The following is a 23,762-nucleotide window of genomic DNA, read 5'->3' on the forward strand; positions in this document are numbered from 1 at the left end:
ATCTAACTCCACTGTCTTCCCGGCACTATGCAGGGCTTTTCAGTGACGACTCTCAAACATCAAGTCTCAGGCTTGCACCATTTATTGTTTTGTTAACTTCAAAGTCTTAAAAAAAAATCATTAAAGCAGGCTGGAAAGATGGCTCAGTGGTTAGGAGCACTGGCTGCTCTTCTGGAAGATGTAGGTTTAATTCCCAGAACCCACATGGCAGCTTACAACTGTCCATAACTCTAGTTCCAGAGGACCCAACACCCTCACACAGACACATGTGAAGGCAATACAAATAAATATAATTTTTAAAGTTATATAAGTCAGAAAAAATTTGAACTCATGTCTATTAAATTAGAAAGCAAATTACCTTAATTCATAGTAATTATAAATGTCTATATGAAATAAAAAGAATTGTTCAGCATTTTATTTTAAAATGTATGTCTTATTTAGCAGCAGAAAAATACTAACTTTTTTCCATCAAAAGAAGTGATCTGAAAACAGTATCGTCTGTCTTCACAGTCCACAGCCATCACTGAACAGTTGTCTATGTCCATGGCTAGGCCTCCTGCCACATCTCCACGGGCTTGACTCATTAAGTTTCCACCCTGCGTGAAGTAAAACTGTCTATCCCAGGTAGATGACACCAAGCCTGTTTTACTAAAGAAAGTACATTGATAATTTCAATAATGACACCTAAACAATAATTTGTCATTAGCAGATACAAGAAACAGCATGTGAAAACAAAACGACTTGCAGAAAGGCACCAAGATGTCAAGAAGACGTATTACGTTTTCAGACTCTAAGTGATTTTGTGCATGCTGACTCACTGGTGTGAATGTTTGTAGTTTCAAAAACAAGGCTAGAAAATAAGTTTCAATTGTTACAATGATACATCAAAAATCCAAGTTACACTCAGTATTCAAGGAAGGAATTCCATTTCATTTCTAGGGTTAATTCACTTCACCATCACATCATCAAGTGAAGGCCAGGGATTTAACTCAATGGGTTAGTGTGTGCCTAGCATGATCAAGGGTCTGAGTTCCAACCCAGCACTGAAAATTGATGAGAATAAAAAGAGGGCAAGGGGAAGCATGGCACATTTTCAAATGAAAACTCAATGTTTACTTGATATAAGCATATATTTAAGTATTAATATTTAGTAACACGATAGGCTTAGACTCGAATCAGTTTTATCCCTTTTATAAATTCAAATAATTCAATAAACATGAAGGTAGGATCTTTAAAGTTCTCATGTACCTCCATGTGTCAACAGCTTATATAAACACACCACTAAAATGTTGACTTGGGCTGCCAGGGTGTCATAATGCTTAAAGGCACTTCCTGCCAAGCCTAGTGATTTCAAGTCTATCCCAAACACCCACATAGGTGTCCACTCACCTCCACTGCTAAACTATGCTATTATATGTATACACACAAATAAATACATACATAAAGTGGATGTTTCAAAAAGTGTCAACCTTTAGTAAAACCAAAACAATCCAGCAAACAGTATTAATTATAAATTATATTCATTTGCTATTACAAGGTGTAATATGAAAATAACAATAGATCTCTTACTTCCTAGCATTTAGGTATCCAGCCTTTCGGGTTAAATTTCGATTGATGGGAAACTTGGTGGGATCCGGGTCAGGCAGATATAAAGGGTCACTGGCTACCTCCAAGTCTTCTATTGTCTGCTGCATGGTCTCTACATCACCATCCATTTCTCTTCGAACACTAATACAGAGAACAGATCAGTTACTACTAGTCACAACTAACAAATAATGTCTTATCAATCCTATTTGCCCAAATATTTAATTTTTTAAAGAAGCAACTACAGGATGGTAAAAGTAACAAAATCATTTTAAACAATTTTTAAAACTTAAGATATTTTGGGAACAATAACAAATTTGAACACTAATAAAGTTACCAGATACCCAACTATAGATTAATTTTCAAACTTCGCTGTGGTATAGCACTGACCTGTGTTCAAGCACTGCAAAAAATAAAATGAAAAATCCTAAATTTCATCTTTCTCCTTGCCTCAGATTAGCAGCACTGCTACTCACACATCAAAGGTGATTGGAACTGCTTTCTCTCTCTAAACACTAGAGCGTAGAAAAGAGGATTTGCTTAGTAATTTTCCAAGCAATGTTTACAAATGAAATTTTAAAGAAAAGTTTACTTATGGGTAATTACTGTTACATATTTATATCATTCAGACACAAAAGCTAGCTTTCTGTCATTAAAACTGTCATCAAATTTCACAGTGTTATGAAAGCCAGAGCCTACATTCTAGAGAAAAGATAGTAGGAATTTCCCAATTTAGCAATAAAGCTGAGAAATACACTCTATGACAGGAAAACTAACCCTTAGGAAACTAAGTTCTAAATATTTAAATTATGGTAGTTCGCTATTAACTTACTGACATAATTTATTTTAGTGAAAACAAAATACTTACTTCTGTACACTTGTTCCAATGTTAGCTAAGAATTCTTCCAGTTGTCCATTGAGATTTTCAGAACCCATCTTAAAGAAACTTATCTAAAGTGGGAGAAGAGCAAAAGGTTGTACAACACAAATATACCCACAAAAAATATTTAGAGAAAATCACATCAACCATTTCTAGGATAGAATTACATACAGATGATAGTGGGTTGTTGAATTTGTGCAACAGCAGGTTGAGGTTTATGATATCTACCAGACACAGAGCCACTAAGGAAAGGAGAATTCAATTCCACTATACATCCTTTCACATATTTTAGGCCCTCTGCTGCTGTTATTTGATACAAAATCTTACTTGTAATCCAAAGTGACCTCAAATATTTCCCTGACCTCAGGCTACCACGTCTAGTTAATAAATAAGTACTCTTACGCATATTTGAAAGGATATTCATATTTCTTGGTTTTTAAGGAACTAATATATTTCCCAAAACTCAATTTTCTAGCCTCTTTCTTAATGTGTACCATTTGGGGTATCTGAATACTCTATTTTATGCACATGGGTGTTCCTCACGTATGTGCCCTTAGAGGTCAGATTCCCCACCATAGAGATGCTAGAACTGAACTTAGCCATTGACACATCTCTCCAGACCCCTCATCTAGTATTTTTCACTTAGGAAGTATGCAAGGAACATAGGACAAATGCAAACCTGCTCATTCTTTTTCCTTTGTTTATTTGTTTTTCAAAACGGTTTTCTGTGTAGCACTGGCTGTCCTAGAACTAACTCTCTTTGCAGACCAGACTGGCCTTAAACTCACAATATCTACCTGCCTCTGCCTCCCAAGTGCTGAGATTAAAGCTGTCCACCACCATGTCTGGTTCAAACTTGCCCATTCTTTCTCAGGCTTAAAATGAAAAGAAGCTCCAGCAATTAAAGTCACCCAGCTTTCTGCTCCCTGTCTCCAACTGTGGTGGAAAAAGGCTTTTTTTTTTTTTTTTAAAGGTTTATTGCCAGGCAGTGGTGGTGCACACCTTTAATCCCAGCACTTGAGAGGCAGAGGCAGGCGGATTTCTGAGTTCGAGGCCAGCCTGGTCTACAGAGTGAGTTCCAGGACAACCAGAGCTACACAAAGAAACCCTGTCTCGAAAAACAAAACAAAAAGATTTATTTATTATATAAGTACACTGTCTTCAGACACACCAGGAAGAGGGTGTCAGATCTCATTACAGGTGGTTGTGAGCCACCATGTGGTTGCTGGGATTTGAACTCAGGACCTTCGAAAGAGCAGTCAGTGCTCTTATCTGCTGAGCCATCTCACCAGCCCCGGGAAAGTCTTAATTCAATGCATTTCCATTTATTTAAAACATTTTAGATCTTCATTTGCAAGAAAAATCATTTGCCCAATCTTCTTAAAATAAGACACTCATGAGAGTCTTTAAAATTACTTTTAAAACCACAATACAAATCTACTGACAACAGTTTGTTATATCCTTGTAGTTAACACAAAAATCAAGCTTAATACAAGGCTTTTAAGGCAGATATAATCCAAAACATATTTACCTGAGCCTGCATGTATCCCAGTAGAGGTTCTAACAAAGCTATTTTCTTCTTGTACTGAAGAGTATTTAGTGCACAAAAATAATGCATCATGGTCTGGTGTTGTTTTTTCCTGGAAGTATATACATCCTCTGTAACTTCATATTTTACCTTTGAATGAAAAGAGTAAAGTATTATTTAATTTTGAATTAGACAGTAGAAGCTGTGGAGAAGAATCTTCCAAGGAAAATGGACTATCAATAATTACTGAACACAGCCTTCCTGTTTTCTACTCTAGTGGAAGCCCATTAACATACAAGGTAAACTCATTGTTCTGTATACCAACCAAAACACATATCTGCATGCAACTGTAAATGTAAACATGTGCACTAAGCAGGGTAGAGAGTCCACCATATGGATTATTATTTAGCCAGCAATGTCTGATCTGAATCAGCTCATACCACAAACTTTCCCCTCTTGGTTTTCTCCTTACCACTCTTTTTTTCTATCTGTTTATTTTTCTGGATTCACACTTAAAATACATATGCTCTCCTGAGTTATTTCACTCAAACAAATTTTCTTTGAGCATTTATAGAGGCCTAATATGTATTAGGCTCTTTGCCTTCTTTCCTTGAAATACCTATCAAGTTTTGACACTATCCAATGCACCAGTGACTTGGTGATGTAAATTTTTATTTCCTCCCCGGCACTCCCTGTCCCAACCAGTGGAAGGATGGGTTTTTTTTTTTACATATAAGTACAAGCATTTATATGCACTGGAAATGCACAAAATTGAAAATGGCGTCTTGGGCTGGTGAGATGGCTCAGTGGGTAAGAGCACCCGACTGCTCTTCCGAAGGTCTGAAGTTCAAATCCCAGCAACCACATGGTGGCTCACAACCATCTGTAACAAGATCTGACGCCCTCTTCTGGAGTGTCTGAAGACAGCTACAGTGTACTTACATATAATAAATAAATAAATCTTTTAAAAAAAAAAAAAAGAAAATGGCGTCTTGCTTACAACAGCTGTCCTCCCTTATTGTCTCTTCTCTCTAGGAAATGTCAATTTGAATTTCACTTCCTATTATAGGATTTCTCTCTTTCAAAGCAGGGCTAGGAAGTGAGTCTCAGTGCTTGCCTACCATTAATAAGGTCTTAGAGATGAAGAAAAATTCACCAAACTATTCTTTCTTGACCTCTTTTAATAACAATCTTCATCATGACTATGCAAATAAGTCTCTTCTTTTCTACTGGAATCTCTTTAGTACTATCCCTTTCACATTTTCATTACTGCTTTTGTTATACAACATAACTGTATGACATTATTTACTCATCTGGAATCCTTTGATGACTATTCACTTTCTCTAACAAAAATTTCAAGGCCGGAAATACAGCAATTTGGCTCCAAACTATTCCTTGTTAGACAAAGGGATTGTTGGTCTATTTTAAAACAGTATCTCATTCTGTAGCCCAGGTTAGCCTTTGAACTCCAGCGTGGCCTCAAAGTTTCAGTGATCCTCCTTCTTTTGCCCCCCAAGTGCTAGGATCACACATGAGAGCCACACCATCCAGCCCCCAGCTACTTTCTTATTTCTGCCACCTATTTCAAACCCACCCACAGAGAGGGAATCATTTCCTCCCATCATATAGTGATTGAATTTAGTGAAACTTGCTTAAACTGCTGCTCTACATTCACTAATTTCATTGTCACAACTATTGCTTTGTGGGTTCATGTTTTGCACAGAGAATAAAGGCATGAAACCAAGAAACTAGTACATCACTTCAAATAAAGAAAGAGCGAGCCTCAGATATGTCCCCAAATCTTACTGCAAAGCCAGTGCTCTAACCCTTCATAGTCTCCAAACTCCAGAAGCATGCCTCTACAGAGAGACTGTTTTGGTTTGGGGAATTTTTGTTGTTCAGTTTGAGGCTTTTTTTTTTGTTGTTGTTGTTTTTTGTTTTTTAGGAAAGTCCTTTTCAATCCCCAAAGTGTTGTCTACTTATCGTCAATACATGGGTCACCTCCTAAAGTACAAACTTGTCCAACTCACCAATAAGACTCTATCTGTACTCTTTTTAGCAAAATCTCTATTAGTGCATTTAACTCATGCTACTGCAGTCTCCTCCTCCTTGTACACTGGAACACATTCACACTAAACCTGCAATGAACACGAGAGCAGGAGTGATACCTAGTCACACTGTCCCCTAAGGCATCCAACATACTGCTTAATAAATAGATGCTCAATAATTTTTCTATTCAAAAGAAAGATGGGGGCTGGCGAGATGGCTCAGTGGTTAAGAGCGCCGACTGCTCTTCTGAAGTTCAAATCCCAGCAACCACATGGTGGCTCACAACCATCCGTAACGAAATCTGACACCCTCTTCTGGAGTATCTGAGGACAGCTACAGTGTACTTACATATAATAAATAAATAAATCTTTAAAAAAAAGATGAATGCTTTTTAAAATACTTGGAATAGCCAAAAAGCAATATAAAATATGCCAAATTTTATAACCTAGACCCTTAAGTACCTCTCCAAGGCAAAATGACTAATATAAATCTCAAACTGTGTATGTTTATTGGTTACTTGTGAACTAAAATTAGAAATGGAAAGCAGTCTAAAAGAATGATCACTGTGTGAGAATCATTTCCTTTGTTGCCATGGTGGCTGCTGCACAGCAAATCCTACTCAGTTGTTAATTTCGCAAGTAGTCACTGTGTCTCTACCAGCAGCTATGACCATGGCTGCAAATACCAAGTCCTACACAGAGATCACCTCATTTGCAAGCATTGGTATAAGCTGTATATCAAGACTTGAACCTCCCAGAACTTATAAATATTCTCTTTTTTAATCTTTAAACACATTCATCCTCAAACATTATGTAGTATTTCTGGGTTCATTCTTTGAAGAAATATCAAGATATAAATGTTCCCTTTAAATAGAGAAAGCCTTACACCAGAATTTCATTGAGTTCCATGTATGACATTAACTGAAGTATGTATGTGCTATGCACACTCCAGTGAAGTTTGCTTGGTAGGCCAAGAGGCCTGGGAGCACTCACGAGGCAAAGAGTTTCACGGAAACTCACCTCCCGGAACTTTGGCGTTCTCATAACCTGTATACTCATACCCTATCCCCGCATTAGTCTGGTGTATGGATCCACGTGCTCTCTTTTAGTATTATTTATTATAAGTGCCTTTTAAGATTGAATTCTGACATAGCTAAGCCTCCACCAGTGTTCCAATGTCCTAGAAAATGCTTGAAGCTGAGGAGCTTGGAAGAGACAGTGAAACAAATTAGGCATTACAAAGAACGGAACTAGAATAGCTCAGGGCGAAAGTCTGCAGAGTGATTACTTAGGGCAGTAGTCAGTCTCACCCATATACAATGGCCTAGCTAATAGGCCATTAACTTTTACCAAGTAAAAGTTAGGGAATCCCACTGAGACAGGAATCTTCACTACAGCCAGGTATAGCAGGCTACATTGCATATTAGAAGCAAGTTGGTGAATTCTTCTGACAAATGGAGATTCTCCACAGATACTTAAAAGTTACACTCATACAAGAATTTATCAGGGCCCAGGAAGTAGAGGGGTTGTGGTATTGCATTATTCATGAGAAGGTCTGCTAGAGCAGAACCCCCTGGTGCTAGCTTTCAAAAGGCTCAAAGAAGTAGCACAAATTATGACTAGGGTGTGAAATCCTTAGCTGTCATTAAGCTGCCCCTAAGAAGAGCTGCTTGATCTTTACTGTAAACCTTTACCTGGTTCCTGTAAGTCCTCTTGAAGTCATTCCTTTGTTTTGTGTCAGGCAACTTCAATGTACTGCTGTGACATCCTACCCCCTTTATTTTCTGTATTATATAAGACTGGTGTTCACTTTGTGACAATACATTCAGATTCTACACAATCTCCTGTGTGCATCTGTCTGTCATTCACCGACTCCTTGCCCATCTGCACCGAGAGACTCGTCCTACGCAGACAAAGGGACTGAGAGGGTCTGCAGCATGTATGTGACTTAGTTTTACCTTAACCATGATTCTTAATGTTTCCAACACAGTGTTACAGAATTAAGGTTCTCTTTTCCTTACTCAAACTATCATGAACACCTATTGTACTGGCTAGTTTTGTGTCAACTTGACACAGCTGGAGTTATCACAGAGAAAGGAGCTTCAGTTGGGGAAATGCCTCCATGAGATCCAACTGTAAGGCATTTTCTCAATTAGTGATCAAGGGGAAAGCCCCCTTGTGGGTGGGACCATCTCTGGGCTGGTAGTCTTGGTTCTATAAGAGAGCAGGCTGAGCAAACCAGGGGAAGCAAGCCAGTAAAGAACATCCCTTCATGGCCTCTGCATCAGCTCCTGCTTCCTGACCTGTTTGAGTTCCAGTCCTGACTTCCTTTGGTGATGAACAGCAAGAGTAAGCTGAATAAACCCTTTCCTCCCCAAGTGCTTCTTGGTCATGATGTTTGTGCAGGAATAGAAACCCTGACTAAGACACCTATTTAAACACCCATATTCATACTTTCTTTTTTTTAAGTGTGGTTTTTTTTATTTTTATTGTTTTTTTTAAGATTTATTTATTTATTTTATATATAAGTACACTGTAGCTGTCTTCAGACACACCAAAAGAGGGCATCAGATCTCATTACTGATGGTTGTTAGCCACCATGTGGTTGCTGGGATTTGAACTCAGGACCTCTGGAAGAGAGGCCAGTGCTCTTAACTGCTGAGCCACCTCTCCAGCACCTATTCATACATTCATATAACTAAATACAAATCTGAATTATTTCTCTTTTGTGTTTTTTTTCTATTTGAGATTAATATAATTGCAGCATTTCTCCTTCTCCTCCCCCTAAGCCTTCCAATATACCGCTCCTGCTCTCTTTGCAGTTCATGTCCTCTTTTTTCATTCATTGTTACTACATATTATTACATATTAATTGTATTGCACATAATATTTCTGAACATACATGTGGTCGGATGAAAACAGAACATAAGCAGTATTATCAAAATACAAAGCAAAAACAGTCTTATATACTGGGAATCAGGATACTTTTAAAAGTTATGTTTAATTATACTATCAACTACTGGAAAAAGAAAAGCAATTATCAGAAATTATTTGAACATGAAAAAAACATGAGAGTAATACCACAACAATGATTTGTTGGCTCTATTTTTAAATAGGAAAAACTAAATCACCTAATGAAATGGTCATTAACTTTGCTATTGAAAGAATGTGTAGAGGCAATGTGTAGGGCAATAATGGCTCAGCAGTTAAGAGCACTCACAGCTCTTTCAGAGGATTCAGGTTCAACTCCTAGCACCTACATAATAAGTTGGCTCACAGTCATCTCTAACTCCAGTTCCAGGGGATCTGACTCCCTCTTCTTGCCTCTCCTGATACTTAACATACACAGTACACAGATACACATCCAGGCAAAACATCTATCCATATTAAAAATACTTTAAAAATGTTTTTAAGAGTGTATACAACATACCTTGTCATTTTCTCTCTTTTTTGACAACCGACTGTACCTATTAATTGCGGCATCATGATCTGGAAATCAGAAATGAGTATTATTAACAGTACACCAGTACTTGACAAGACTACATCTACCCGAGAGCTAGGTAAGAATTCTCTACTACATCATCACTATGTTCAAATTCTCCCCATAGCCTAGTTTCCCTTAATTCTGTAACTATGTACAAATTGATAGAAAATACTAACTTACAAAGAAACTATAATCTTTTAAAAGTGCCTGCTCATCTCTGGAGGGAAATGGAGGAGTGACAGATCTGGGAAAGAGGGGTGGTAGTGGAAGAACTGGGAGGCAGGGAGAGGGAAGGGTACAGTAAGGATATATTGTATGAGAGAAAAATAAAAAGAGAAGTGGAAAGTAATTTCTTTTTGGTTTTTTAAGACAGGGTTTCTCTGTCCTGGAACTCGCCCTGTAGACCAGGTTGGCTTTGAACTCTTAGAGAGATGTACTTGCCTCTGCCTTCCATGTTCTGGGATTAAAGGAAAAAAAATTTTAATTCAAAATTGGAAAACTCTTTTAGAAAAATAAGAGAAGGAGAAAAAAAAAGGCTGAGGCTAAGGATATATCTCAGTGGTAGAGTATTTGCCTAGCATGCACAAGGCGCTGGTTTCAAGACCTGGCACAGAAGAAGAAAAGATGAAAGGAAAAGAAAAAGGAAAAAAGAACACTGGAATATTTAGAAAATAAATAAAATATTTTTAACTTCTCTAGGCATTATGAAGATAGTAAAATATAAAACTAATTTAACATTTAATATAATAAAACAATTTTTTAAAACTATATGAAAAGCATTACCATTGATTTACATACTGTTATCTTAACCATTTAATTAAACTAATTTTTAAAAATTATTACACAAAAACCAGCCATGATGTATACTGATAAGTAGATCAGTGAAAGAAATTCATGTAGAACATAACCAGGGCTTACCATTACTAGCAATTTGAAATACCTCCTTTAGTGTCAATATTTCTGAAAAAGTTCAAAAATAATTTCAGTTTAGCATATTTATGAAATATTTTAATCTATTTATAAGGCAAATTGTATCACTTAAATCACAACTAAAACTCAAGCAAAAGTTCATATTATTGTATTTGAGGTGAAAAGTTACTGTTTCAGCTAGTCTGCATTCAAAATAATTAGCAATACACTACCAGAAAATCTACTTATAACAATTATGAGGCAAAACAAATATTAAAATGCACTTTAAATGTTAAGATATGCAAATACTGACAATACTAGAATCTAACATATTAATCCATTTTTATATATGAGTAATGATATCAAATACTCTGTGAAAAGAGTATGCATTCAGTCTCCTTAGATTGAGAATTCCTGTTCTACCTTGAAACTAGCCATTCTTAAAGACTCAGTTATTAGCTCCACCTCTAAAAGACATTTGTCTTTAATTTGCTTGACTTTTTTCTACTTTGAGTTTATTAATTATAAAAAGAACCAGATCTATAAAACAGTCATTTGCTCACCTACTGACCTTAAGAGACAAAAGTATCTAACAACTAACACATCAACTAACGACTACAGGTATTGTGGGTGTTACAGGTGTTAGATGTGCCCACCCAGCTTCCCCAGCCTATCTGGATATGAACCTCTACTCTATGCCACTATCATCTTTCAGCCTTCTTTATTCCCTTTCTTCTTTATTCTCACAACTTCTTAGTGTTCTAGGTACCAAATCCATTCTAGTCCAACCTCTGAAAACAAAAGGGCTGAGTCTCTCTATCCTCAGAATCCACCGGCTTCTTCTACTCATATACTCACGTCCAACCTCTTTACCATGCTTTAGTTCCATCTTATCTACTTTTAAATTCATCTCTTGCCTTGCTTCAGCACATCCAGCACTGGATTTTTTTTTTAAGATTAATGTATTTTATGTATGTGAGTACACCATCACTGTCCTCAGGCACATCAGAAGAGGGATCTTCATTACAGATGGTTGTGAGCCACCATGTGGTTGCTGGGTATTGAACGCAGGACCTCTGGAAGAGCAGTCACTGTTCTTAACCACTGAGCCATCTCTCCAGCTTAGATTTTGTATTATTCTCAAAACAAGTGATATTTTTCTACAGCTTATACCTTTATGCATTCTATCCTCCCTAACAGAACAACTGCTTTCTCTTAACTTATTTCTCTGCATTGTTCAATCCTCATGTCATGTCTTTGGTGAAGCCATTCTGACCACTTCCTTTGAGCTCCCATAGCATTTCAATCTGTAATTATGAAACACTGTCATAGTGTGAACCCATATCCGTTTAGAGGAAAGGACATCATTATTTGTTAGGAACTAGTTCAGTATCTATCAAGCTCTTCCATAAGTGTTTAGTACCTGCTTAAAGTCAAAGTGGTATGTTGTGGTCAGAACTGGTTTAAATATGAAATAAAATGGACTACACCAGCACTGATAGCTGATAAAATAAACATAAGGTTGGCTTCAATACCTTTCAGATCTCTTTCTTTAAACTGGGAAATGGGGAACATCATGGCATCAGCAAGTTGAGTTGAAAGTACTGCATGACAAGAACTAAGCTAGTAAAAAAAGAAAGACCAAAAAGACCAAATAACTAAAAGATGACATAACTGATAAATGTCTATACATAGCTATTTACCAATGTTATAGAAATCAGAATCTAATCTTTTAAAAGGCTAAATTTATATAGCCTGATCTATCTTATATATGGAAACTCAAAACTGTAGTATAATACAAAATATTATATGGTTAAAATTTTGTTTTGTTTTTGTTTTGTTTTGTTTTGTAATACAGTCTTTCTACATAGTCCTAATAGTCCCAGGACTCACTATGTAGACCAGGCTGGCCTCTGCCTCCAGAGTGCTGGGATTAAAGGTGTGTACCACCATGCCCAGACTAAAACTTTTAAAAGAAAATTTAGAATGATCCTTTATTTGACAACAATTTCTCAGACATAACACCAAAAGCACAAACAACAAAATAATATGTCAAATGACCTCTATTAAAATAAAATTGTGCATAAAAAGATACTATAAAGATGACAAACAGAATGAGAAAGCATTGCCAACATCTCAGAAGAAACCTGCATCTAGGTAACAAACTCGTACAATTTAATAATAAAAAACAAATAGCTCAACTTAAAAATGGGCAAAGAATCTGAACAGATACTTCCTCAAAGATTACAAAATGGCTGATGATCACATGAAAAAAAAAGCTCAGTATCATATTAGGTATCCAAAAGCTGCAAGTCAAAATGATAATGAGATAACACTTCACTCCCATTAAGTAGTTATCATTTTAAAAATGAAATACTTGCTAGCAAAGATAAAGAAAAAGACAAAACTCTCCTATACTGCTCACAGACCACACACAAAAAAATCTGGTGATTCCACAAAAAGTTAAACATAAAATTATTATAAAACCAAGCAATCCCACTCCTGAATATATACCAGGAAAGAACTAAAAGCCAGTGTTTAAAAGATTAAACTTTTATGTTGATGTATATGTATATGAATGATAACTAAAAGGTAAAACTCCCACAAGTGAATAAGCAAAATGAATACAATGAAACTTTATTCAACAACAAAACTGTCACTATAAACTTATATTCAAAATGAAAGAAGACACACCTCAAAGTCCACAAATTACATAGATTAATTTATATGAAATATCCAAAGAGGCAAATCTATAGAGACAGAAAGCAAAATGCAATCATTGGCAACAATTTGGAAAAATTCCAGGGAAAGTGATAGATAAAAGGGAAAAAGACTTCTTCTAAGATGATAAAAATGTTCTTGACCTAAATAACTATGATGGTTGTACAACACTGTGAATGTTTAATCCATTTAAAAAGTAGCAAATACTCCATTTCTATAAGCATTTTGTTTTGTTTACTTGAAGTGATAGGGGTCAGATCCCTTATTCACACAGGCTAGTCAAGTACTCTACCACTAAGCTACAACCCTAACCCAGTATCATTACTTACACTGATAGCCTATGATAATATTCTGCTATAATGAGTTATTAAGATATTAGAAAAAGTGAGGCTAGGTTATAGCTCAGTGGTAGAGGACTTATCTAGTACATGTAAGGCCCTGGGTTGGATCCCATGTATGACAAAGGTATGTATAATGAGAATAAACTCACACATGCACATGCACACACATACATACACTCTCACATACATGCATAACACATTCACATAAACATAGACACACACACAGTAAATAAAATGTAATAAACAGTTTTATAGTTTGCAGTAGAAAGCTGAGTAACTTGCATAACTTAGTTATAAAGCCACCTATTCAAGCAAGATCCAAACTTACCTCATCTATGACCTTGGAAAACTGCTGCAAAGTAGAGCTCATAACTTCATCATCACCCCCCAAAGGAAAACGCTAACAAGTGAGAAATACAGATGAGATAAATGTTCAATGCTGTATTTTTTTCTGAGTAACACAATTTATGCTTCCAAATAACTTTAGAAACTTATTGTTTAACATTCTCAAAAATATCCTTTTAATAAAATAATCTTCTTGATTAATAAACACTGTTTGAAATATCTATAATCAACTAACATGATATACTGGAATGTTCTTAATAAAAGAAGTTCAAATATTTGGCTTTATAAGCTCAGGTTCCAACAACAACTAACAGTGTTAGTTGAACAAAGCTAAGAGTCTTTGTTAGTAAAAAAGGAGAAATCTGCCAGGTGGTAGTGGTGCCCGCCTTTAATCCCGGCACTCAGGAGTCAGAGGCAGGCAGGATTTCTGAATTTGAGCCCAGCCTGGTTGGTCTACAGAGTGAGTTCCAGAACACCCAGGGCTACACAGAGAAACCTTGTCTCAAAACATATTTTTTTTTTAAAGGAGAAATCTGGAAAAGCAGACGGCAACCTTTGTTCTAACATTAAGTCACTAACAACAAGGACTTAGTGAGATTTCAGTGGCATACTTTGTAACCTTAGGAAGTGCTAGGAGGCCTTGCGTGGTGGTGAGTGCCTGGAGCACCAGCACTCTCCTGAGCATGAGAACAACCTAAGCTCCATGCTGAGATCCATGCTCTAAAACACTAAGATAAAAGAATCTGGATGAAAGTTTATCTACACATACACTGCGTGGTTACATATGTTAAATCAATCGTGCTTTAAAACCCTGGTATCTGTACCTGTTTTTCATATTCTTTCAAAAGTTTCGAAGTCAGGTGTGTTGCTGCACTCAATTCATTCTAAGGAAAAAGATCAGGATTCAAATTAGCACAATATTATAGATTGAGAAAATACTTTATTTGACAATATCTAGGCCACCTTCGTTTATTATACCACCATACCCAGCTTCAGATATGTGCTTTTTACCTGATTTTTGTTTTCTTTTGAGAGTCTCTGCTAATGAAAACTAAATATTAAATATATTTAAAGCTAGAAGTAAATTGTACTTTTTTGTCAACAAAATTTGCAGAGTCTATATGAATGAATGAATATTCTTCAATCTAGAGAACATGGGCATTCAATAACATCACAATGTGTTTAACAGAGAACATAAGCAACAAAGTCAGATGAAAGGTATTTTGATTAATTTAGGTTTTTAGCAGTCATAATATAATAAAATAATGCTTCACTTATTAACTGAATATCTTGGCTAGAATAAAGTCTTATAAAAACCTATCACAACTATCATAGCAATAGGTAGGATTAGAAGAAAAACAAAATTGATACACTTAACTAATTCCAAATAAAGCACATCAATAGAACACAGACTGCTGCTAAAGCTGATCAATTATACAAACACAGGCTCAAATTTTGTGTCTATTCTGCAAGAAAAATTAATCATAGCCTTCTACTCACTAGAGGTTTGCTACTTTCAAATCCTTTACTCAATCAAACAACAACAAAAACAGGGGTTCCTTAAAGTTAAAAGCACGATTAAGGAAAATACAATAGTATGGGGTCTTCAGTCAACTCACTATCAGTGAGTTCCAATAAGTAATCTCTTGGGCTGGAGAGATGGCTCAGCGGTTAAGAGCAATGACTCTTCTTCCAGAGGTCCTGAGTTCAGTTCTCACAACCATCTGTAATGGGATCTGACTTCTTCTGGTGTGTTTAAAAACAGCTACAGTGTACTCATATACATTAAAAATAATAATAATAAAGCTCTTACTATGTTTGCAGAGATGAGACAGATGCTTTAATCTTGTCATTTTTTAGTACAAATCTAACAGAAAAGCTCCATAATATACTTAGTGTTCATTCATCCTTTCAACAGATACTACTCTGAGCCTAAGAGGAAGTAAGGTGTGTAGCAATAAATCAAGAAGACACTACCTCTGTCTTCAAGTGCTGAGAGATTCTCTTTTAAATATTGTTAGCCTTTAGTTCTTTACCTGTGCATCATAAATCCGATGCATAGCTTGATACAATTGGTTCATATAATTTGAAATAGCAGTAGCATCTTCTTCAAATACACCAAGTAAAGACCTTGTCTGTTAAAAAAAAACAAAAAAACATAAATCAGTATATAAATCATCTGGTGAAAGCAGTAAAATACTTGAACTCTAGTAATTCTGACTTTTCATCTATTTAAACTCTTTTTATAGCAATGTCAAGAACTCAAAGAGTTTATTCTGTTTCATTTCATTAAAGAAAGAGAGTAGCACACACCCTTCATCCCAGCTCTTGGGTGGCAGAGGCAGGAGGATCTCTGTGAGTTTGGGGCCAGCCTGGTCTACAAATGAGTTCTAGAACAGCCAGGGCTACACAGAAACACTGCCTAGAGGAAAAAAACCAACAAAGTAGTAGTATAAGCACGAATAGCAAAGGTGTGTTGTGGATAGTCATGGTACTGTTTGTATTTTGATGCTAATTCTGCTTTGGAGGGGGCGGGAGGGGGCTGCAGGCAAGGAGTGAATCACACAGGTGACTTGCGAACCTTCTCCCCACCTTAACTTGTAAAGTAAAGGTTAGAGCTGGTGATTGGGCAGTGGAAGGGAAGATGAAGCTGAAAAGTTTGGGGGAGAAGGAGGAGAGGGGAAAGAGAGGACAGAGGAGGAGGAGGAGGAGAAGGAAGAAGAAAAAGAGGAGGAAGAAGAGGAGAAAGAGGAGGAGGAAGAAGAGAAAGAGGAGGAGGAGGAGGAGGAGGAGGAAGGAAGATAGAACAGAAGGTGGAGGAGGAAGGAAGATGGAGCAGAAGCACATGGCCTGGAGAAACCACAAGTTATATGGGTTCTCATAGCTAGGGAATAGAGTTGTGTAGTGGTAGATCTGCCCAGTCTAGGCACGCAGTTTATATTCATATTAATTGAGTTGTGTTTTCTTTGCCTGGGCTTATTTAGGTTGGAGATTTACTGCAACAAATGTATGCTGCAATTCCTCCAATTAAACCTAAAAATAGGAGCAATGCATGAAGGCCATATTTAAAAAAAAAAAAAAAAGCAGAGAACAATTAAAGCTCAAAATCCAAAAGATGACACTATCTCCCCCAACCCCAACCCCCAACCCCAATACACACATATAGTTTGTTCATTTTAAGATTTAAGATAGGGTCCCTGGGCGGTGGTGGCACACACCTTTGATTCCAGCACTTGGGAGGCAGAGTTCAAGGCCAGCCTGGTCTACAGAGTGAGTTCCAGGACAGCCAGGGCTATACAGAGAAACCCTGTCTCAAAAAAAAAACAAACAAAACAAAACAAAACAAAAAACAAAAACAAACCCCAGACAAGGCATGTCCTAGTAGAAGCTTAATTTTTTTTCTCCTTCAGATATTTTGCCAAACTGATGTATTTGGAGTATATAACTTTAAATACCCTTATGTTAGATTAGTTAGGTTTGGACTGTGCAAACATTGTGGGGGGAGGGGAGAAACTTAAAAAAAAAAAGGTGACTCCTGAGACTCCTAGCAGCTGGGGATATGGAGACTGTAGCCAGGTGAGACTTGCAGTAGAGGCAGGGGATAACAACTCACCCACAAAATCTCTGACCCAAAATATACAAAAAAAAATATCCAGGAATATATATGGAGCCCAGAATGAGGGAATAGCCAACCAACGACTGACCTAATTTGATACCCATCCCTTGAGGGTGATACAACCCGACACTATTAATGATACTCTGCTATGTTTGCAGACAGGAGCTTAGCATAACTGTCTCTTGACCAACACTGGGCAGAGTTCAGGGAGTGTTGTAGAAGAGTGGGGATTAGGATCAAGGGAGCCAAAGAGGTCAAGGACTCCACAAAATAACACAGAAGATCTACAGAGTCAACTAACCTGGCCCTATAGGGGCTCACAGAGACTGAAGCACCAACCAAAGAGCATTCAGGGACTAGACCTAGGTCCCCTACACCTGTAGCAGATGTGCAGCTTGGTCTTCATGTGGGTCCCCTAACAACTGAAAGGAGGGCTGTCTCTTACTCTGTTGCCTGCCTTTGGAGCCCCTTCCCCTAGCTGGACTGCTTTGTCAGGCCTCAGAAAGAGAGGATGTGCTTAGTCCTGCTGAGACTTGATGTGCCAGGGCAGGTTAGTACCCATGGGAACTTCCCCTTCTCTGAGAAGAAGAGGAGGGGGTATTGGGAGGAGGGGGTCTGTGAAGGAGAGACTAGAAGGAGAAGGGGGGACTGCAACCAGGACGTTAAGTGAATAAATAAATTAATGAACAACAACAACAAAAGAACCAGAGAGCCAGGCAGTGGTAGTGCATGCCTTTAATCCCAGCATTCATTCGAGGTAGGGAGATCTCCAAGTTCTAAGCCACACTGGTCTACAGAAAGAGTTCCAGGATAGCCAGGGACACACAGAGAAACCCTGTCTCCAACAAACAAGCCAGTGATATAGCTGAATTCAAGCCCCAACAATAACAAAGGAATCTTAAAAAGGTAAGTACAATTCAGGACCTTCCATGTCTTCCAAGCTCTAACTTCTTTCCTCTCCAAGTAGTAAGCCACTGTGTTGGGACTGGAGAAGCTACAGTCCTAGCAATCCCGTCTACTTAACTGTTAGGCCAGGGTTCTACCACTGACCTACAGCCTCAGTCCAATGGATTACCTTTGATTAGTTAGGACTGAAAGATCTAATTGAAAACAAAACAAAAAACAAAAACAGCACATTAGGAGCTTCAGAGTTTTTCATATTCTTGGTTATTCTTATTCAATTATTTTCTTGATAAACTGAGATAAAAATATATACACAGAAGCCTTAATTGCAGCCCTATTTATTGGGGAACACTCTACGAGTACAACAATGGGAGCTGGAGATGCTGGATAAGGAGAAGTTGCAACTATTCTGGAGGCTGAGGCAGGGGGATCTCTCAAACTATCGTGAGCAACACAAGATTTTCCTCTCAAAACAAAACAAAGATCTTTTTTAAAGACATGAAAGGAAGAGGACTAGCTGGAAAGAGGAAGAGAGAAAAAGGAAGAGAGGCAAATATACTAAGTATGAAAATATCATAATAAAATTCATTGTTATTAATATGTGCTAGTAAAACCATTTTTAAAAGATAAGTCTGTTAAATCACTTAAGGAAATATGCAGTCTAGGAATTTTAAATTAAGAACACTGAAGACACTTAAGCACTAAGCATCCATGTAAAAAGCTGGGTATAGTAGCAGGTGCATGCAATCACAATGCCGGGAAGGCAAACAGATCCTTGGGGCTTACAGCCCAGCCAGCCTAGCCGACAAGATCCCATGAGAGACCCAGGTCTCAAAGGGAGATACTATCTCAAACAAAAAACAAAAAAACACAAAACAACCAAAAAACTAAGCTAGGCTGAGGCTGAGGAGGAACTACACCTGAGGTCACCCTCTAGCCTCTACATGTAGAGTGCTTGCACATACATAATCACATACTAATAGGGCTGGGAAGGTGGCTCAGTAGATTAAAGCCCTTACCCTACAAGCTTGAGGACCAGAGTCCAGGTTCCCTAGAACCCTCGTAAAGACTGGCAAGTGTGGAGGTCACAAGTACTCTCAGTACTTTTAAGAAAGACAGGATACCTGGAGCAAGCTTCTTCAAACCCAGGGCTCTGAGTAAGACCGTGTGACAGTAAATAGATGAAAAGCAATCAAGGAAGATTATTCAATTTTGAGTCTCCATGCACATGAGCACATATACACAGAGATGCAAACACATACATACATGCGCAACACATATACACACAAAAAATAAATAAATAAAAACAAAATTGAGGATTTATCTTAGTAGTACAGCTTTGCCTAGCAACTGCAAGGTCCTGGATCCAGCCCCCAGTACCAAAGAAATCAGTTTAAATTTAAAAATGGGCTGGAGAGATAAATCAGTAATTAAGACATTGACTGCTCTTCTAGAGAATCCAGGTTCAATTTCCAACACATCATGGCTCACAACCATCAGTAACTCCAGTTCCAGGGGATTCAACACCCTCTTCTAATCTCTGTTAAACACAAATGGAACACCCTTACACCTAAAAACAAATTTTAAATTAAAAGACAACAACAATAACAACCGAAAATACTTATGGTTCAAGCTTTGCAGTAAGTACTCAGCAGACAGAGGCAGGAGGAAGCTCATGTTTGAGGCTAGTCTGAGCTACAGAATGAGTCTGACTCAAGTTGTAAACTACTTATACTGAAAATGCAGGACTATCTCTACATGGAAAATCATAGATAGGGCACTGTGTGACCCATTCTCTTTATAGTCTTTATTGGGCTATAAAAAGTCAGCTGGGTAAAAGAAGTTCAGACAGTATACTGAGTCTTAACTTAAAAAAAAGAAAAATGATAAAATTCTTCTGACTAACACAACCACAAAATTGTAGCAAATCATCTGAAATAAATATATCTTAAGGCTTTACACTGAAAAAATCATTACGCACAATTTAAACTACGAGATAAACAAATATGTGGCTTTCTCTTTCTCACATTATCTGATAAGAGTACATTACCTCCTAGCAACTGGCCTATAAAGATTGCCTTCAGAGAAAAGAATAAATCAATTCTACAATCAGAGCACAATTCTAACTTTGAAATAAAAATTGGCACAAAATCCATGACAAAAGTGCCATCCAGGAAAACAAGCGCTAGCTCTTCTCTTTTCCTCTTTTTGGTTGGAGGGCCACTTATTAAACTACAAATGCCTATGAAGTATGTACTTCTCAGCAAGCAATATTTTTAAAAATCTACCTGCAACACTGTTTTATATCCCTTACTATACATAAAGGCTGGCGTAAAGATGAAGTTTACACAAGTTAGAGGCTCCAACACCTTTTAAAACACAATTGATGTCATTAAGTACTGAAAAAGAAATCCAACGAATCGTTTTATTTTTCCCAAACTGTCTTCAGCCAGAGCAACCACACCAGCATCATCCCTAACGCACAAAAACAGGGCTTTCATTTTGATGAGTTTATTCGGGCCAATCTGCTACCCAAAGCTCAGCCTCCTCGAAGCAGCGTAGGCGCCTTCCGTCACCCGCAGTGCACAGCTCAAGTGACAGCCACCAGCCTGAGACTCGGGCACCGACACAGCACGGGGAGCAAGGCACGCACTCCTGCTTCCACCGGCGTTGCACACTCCGCCTCGCAGACCCTTCCTAAGAAAACTAGCCACTGCCGTCCCCCCGAATGCCGGGCCTCCTCCGAAAACGCCACGAACAGGACTTATCTCACATCCTATCATCGCGATAAAAACAGCACCTCCCGTGAAATGCAAAGGCGACTCGGCGCGGACTCAAACGCCAGGCCCCACGGGAGACAGTGACGGCCGCTCGGTCTCCGGGCCGCCCGTGGCCCAGCCGCGCGAGTACGCGCGGGCCTCCAGCCCGGCCCGGGAGTGTAGGGCGCGGCCCCGGCAGACAGCGACCCCGGGCGGCGGCGCCCACCTGGGCCACGGGCACCTGAGGCTCCAGGCCCGCGCTAGGCCGCGCGCTCTCCTCAGCCGCCGCTCGCGCCTCACCTGCGGACTGTCCTCCAGGGTCTCTTCAATGGGCAGCTTGTCGATCCCCGGCATCGTGGCGAAGGCTGGGCGGCGGCAGGACACTCGGCAGCCGCCCACAGCTCCGCGCGTGGCCCCGCCTGCTGCAGCTGACCCGGCCCGCCCTCTCGCAGGCGCCGCCGCCCCAGCCCAGAGCTCAGCGGCCGCCGCGCGGGAAATCCCGCCCCCCCTAGGCCCACTAGCCCCGCCTCCAGCTCACCCATTGGCTCGCCGCGACGTCTGTCACCGCTACGGGGCTGACCGGGAATTCCTCCCCGACCGCGGGTTCTCTACCAGAGCAGTGGCCGTGCGGGCCGAGCAGTGTGGGGATGTCGACCTCCGTCGTCGGGCGCGCGTAGTTGAATACGTAGGGGGCTGTCTGAGTCACGCTAGCGCACAGCTAACCTGAGCCCGGAGTGAAGACCGCCGGAGGGGACCTGAGGCAGTTTTACTTCTGCACCATATTTCGTCAGCAACCAAAGAAAAAAAATCCCTACACCTAGCGTCATAACCTTCCCAACCCTGCTCCAAGTTTTCAATCTTATCTCCTGCAAAGAGCGTTAACTCACAAATCTGTGGAATCCGAAATTGTGTCATTAACGGGGTTTACAGTTAATTTGGAGTAGTAGACCCTAAACTTTTTTTTTTCTCCTGGACACCTGCCTATCGGCATCAGTTTAAAACCCTTGATTTTGTTGACAAATCATTAGTTCTTACCTCGTCTTCAAGTTTGTCATTGCTGAAAATACGACCACTATATTTCTTGTATATCACAAAGGAAAACTTTTTTTTAATAAAAAAATTTAAAGATACATTTATCGGAGGACTTCCTTCCGTCATTAAAGGGCTTCTCTCGCAAACCGATTGTCAGGTTTGGCAGGACTCAAAGAACTTCTCTGGTCTCCTTGACTGTAGAGTGAAGCTCACACAGTTGGAGATTTGACATGTAAGGACTAGGCTAACACTGTTTTGTTGTGTTGTGTTTTATGGATTCAGCCTTGATGCACCCTTTTCTCCAGCTTCACACGTTATTTCTCTGAAGTGTTGTACAGTGAGTTTACCGATATGCAAAAAAATTGGCAAAATCATTAATATCTCCCAAAAAAATCTACCCATTAGTCCACTAGTCCATTCCACTGTCATTCAAAGAGTACGATAAGCTGGGAGAAGAGTATTAGCTTCCTGCTTCTCCAGCTGCTTCGACCCAAATCCAGACACTGGAGCAAATCCAAATATGGTAATGAAGAGGAAGCTGTGAGTTTACCAGATTTTCCCCATGGTCTCTTGAAAGATAAAAACTTTGTTTCAGAAGTTTTTTTTTTTTTTTTAAGATTTATTTACTTATTATATGTAAGTACACTGTAGCAGCCTTCAGACACTCCAGAAGAGGGAGTCAGATCTTGATTCGGATGGTTTTGAGCCACCATGTGGTTGCTGGGATTTGAACTCCAGACCTTTGGAAGAGCTCTTACCCACTGAGCCATCTCACCAGCCCCATTTCAGACGTTTTATGGTAGACTTGAATTATAGTTCCACGGAATTACCTTCAGTGGTATAGCCATTTTATGCGAATCCATTCCTTAAATTCTCTATCAAATAGTCACCCTCCTGAAGAGATCTTTAGTTTTGAAGAAAGATGGTTTGGAGCCAATTCTTCTGTTGTATGAAAGGTTCCCACTTGTATTATGGGTATTTTCTTTCTTTCTTTCTTTCTTTCTTCCTTCCTTCCTTCCTTCCTTCCTTCCTTCCTTTCTTCTTCTTCTTTGTTGTTGTTGTTGTTTGGTTTTTTTGGTTTTTTTCAAGACAGGGTTTCTCTGCATAGCCCTGGCTGTCCTAGAACAAACTCTGTAGACCAGGCTGGCCTTGAAATCAGAAATCTGCCTGCCTCTGCCTCCCAAGTGCTGGGATTAAAGGCATGCACCACCACTCCCTGGCAGGTATTTTATTCTTGATATTTCTTTCTTACTCAGCTACTACGAGCACAATGCACCTGGCTGTAAAGAGGCAAAACTTTCAAGTAAGGTGTGTTGACACATGTCCATATTCCCAGCATTCAGGAGGCAGAGGTTCAAGGATCCTTGCAAGCTGAAAGCCACCTAGTCTAGAAGACCAGCCAGGACTACACAGTGAGACAGACCAGGGTTACTCAGGGAGACAGACCAGGACTGCACAAAGAGACAGACCAGAACTACTCAGGGAGACAGACCAGGGTTACTCAGTGAGACAGACCAGGACTACACAGTGAGAGAGAGAGACCAGGACTACACAGTGAGAGTCTGTGCCAGAGAGAGATGGGGAGAGGGGGATAGAGAAGGAAGAAGAGAAA

At 39.0% G+C, this 23,762-nt stretch overlaps 1 protein-coding gene and 1 long non-coding RNA gene across 8 annotated transcripts in view; both read right to left on the reverse strand.

Annotated features, from left to right (window-relative positions):
* Appl1 (adaptor protein, phosphotyrosine interaction, PH domain and leucine zipper containing 1) overlaps window positions 1–21,629 on the reverse strand; it is a 51,626-nt gene extending 29,997 nt beyond the window's left edge. For 3 of the 7 annotated variants that reach the window (XR_001781159.2, XR_003950904.1, XR_001781160.2), the window contains exons 1-11: window positions 21,419–21,629; window positions 15,877–15,975; window positions 14,665–14,724; window positions 13,824–13,895; window positions 11,969–12,056; window positions 10,443–10,484; window positions 9,471–9,529; window positions 3,996–4,142; window positions 2,453–2,535; window positions 1,570–1,728; window positions 460–648 (exon numbers count right to left, since the gene is read on the reverse strand). Coding sequence is in view for 4 of the 7 variants with exons in the window: in NM_145221.2 (NP_660256.1) it covers window positions 460–648; window positions 1,570–1,728; window positions 2,453–2,535; window positions 3,996–4,142; window positions 9,471–9,529; window positions 10,443–10,484; window positions 11,969–12,056; window positions 13,824–13,895; window positions 14,665–14,724; window positions 15,877–15,975; window positions 21,419–21,472 (1,052 nt within the window). In the remaining 3 variants the exon portion in view is untranslated. Of the gene's footprint in view, window positions 1–459; window positions 649–1,569; window positions 1,729–2,452; window positions 2,536–3,995; window positions 4,143–9,470; window positions 9,530–10,442; window positions 10,485–11,968; window positions 12,057–13,127; window positions 13,184–13,823; window positions 13,896–14,664; window positions 14,725–15,876; window positions 15,976–21,418 lie in introns of all 7 variants that reach the window. The other 4 variants (XM_017316214.2, NM_145221.2, XM_006519608.2 and 1 more) reach the window with 4 other exon arrangements.
* Gm41114 lies at window positions 17,252–19,826 on the reverse strand. The gene is made up of 2 exons (XR_874477.1): window positions 19,379–19,826; window positions 17,252–18,556 (listed from the first exon to the last, which is right to left on the reverse strand). It is a non-coding gene; the product is annotated as a predicted gene, 41114 (long non-coding RNA).
* Window positions 21,630–23,762: the final 2,133 nt, after the last annotated feature.

The sequence above is a fragment of the Mus musculus genome, chromosome 14 (assembly GCF_000001635.26).
Source record: "Mus musculus strain C57BL/6J chromosome 14, GRCm38.p6 C57BL/6J".
Lineage (NCBI taxonomy): Eukaryota > Metazoa > Chordata > Mammalia > Rodentia > Muridae > Mus > Mus musculus.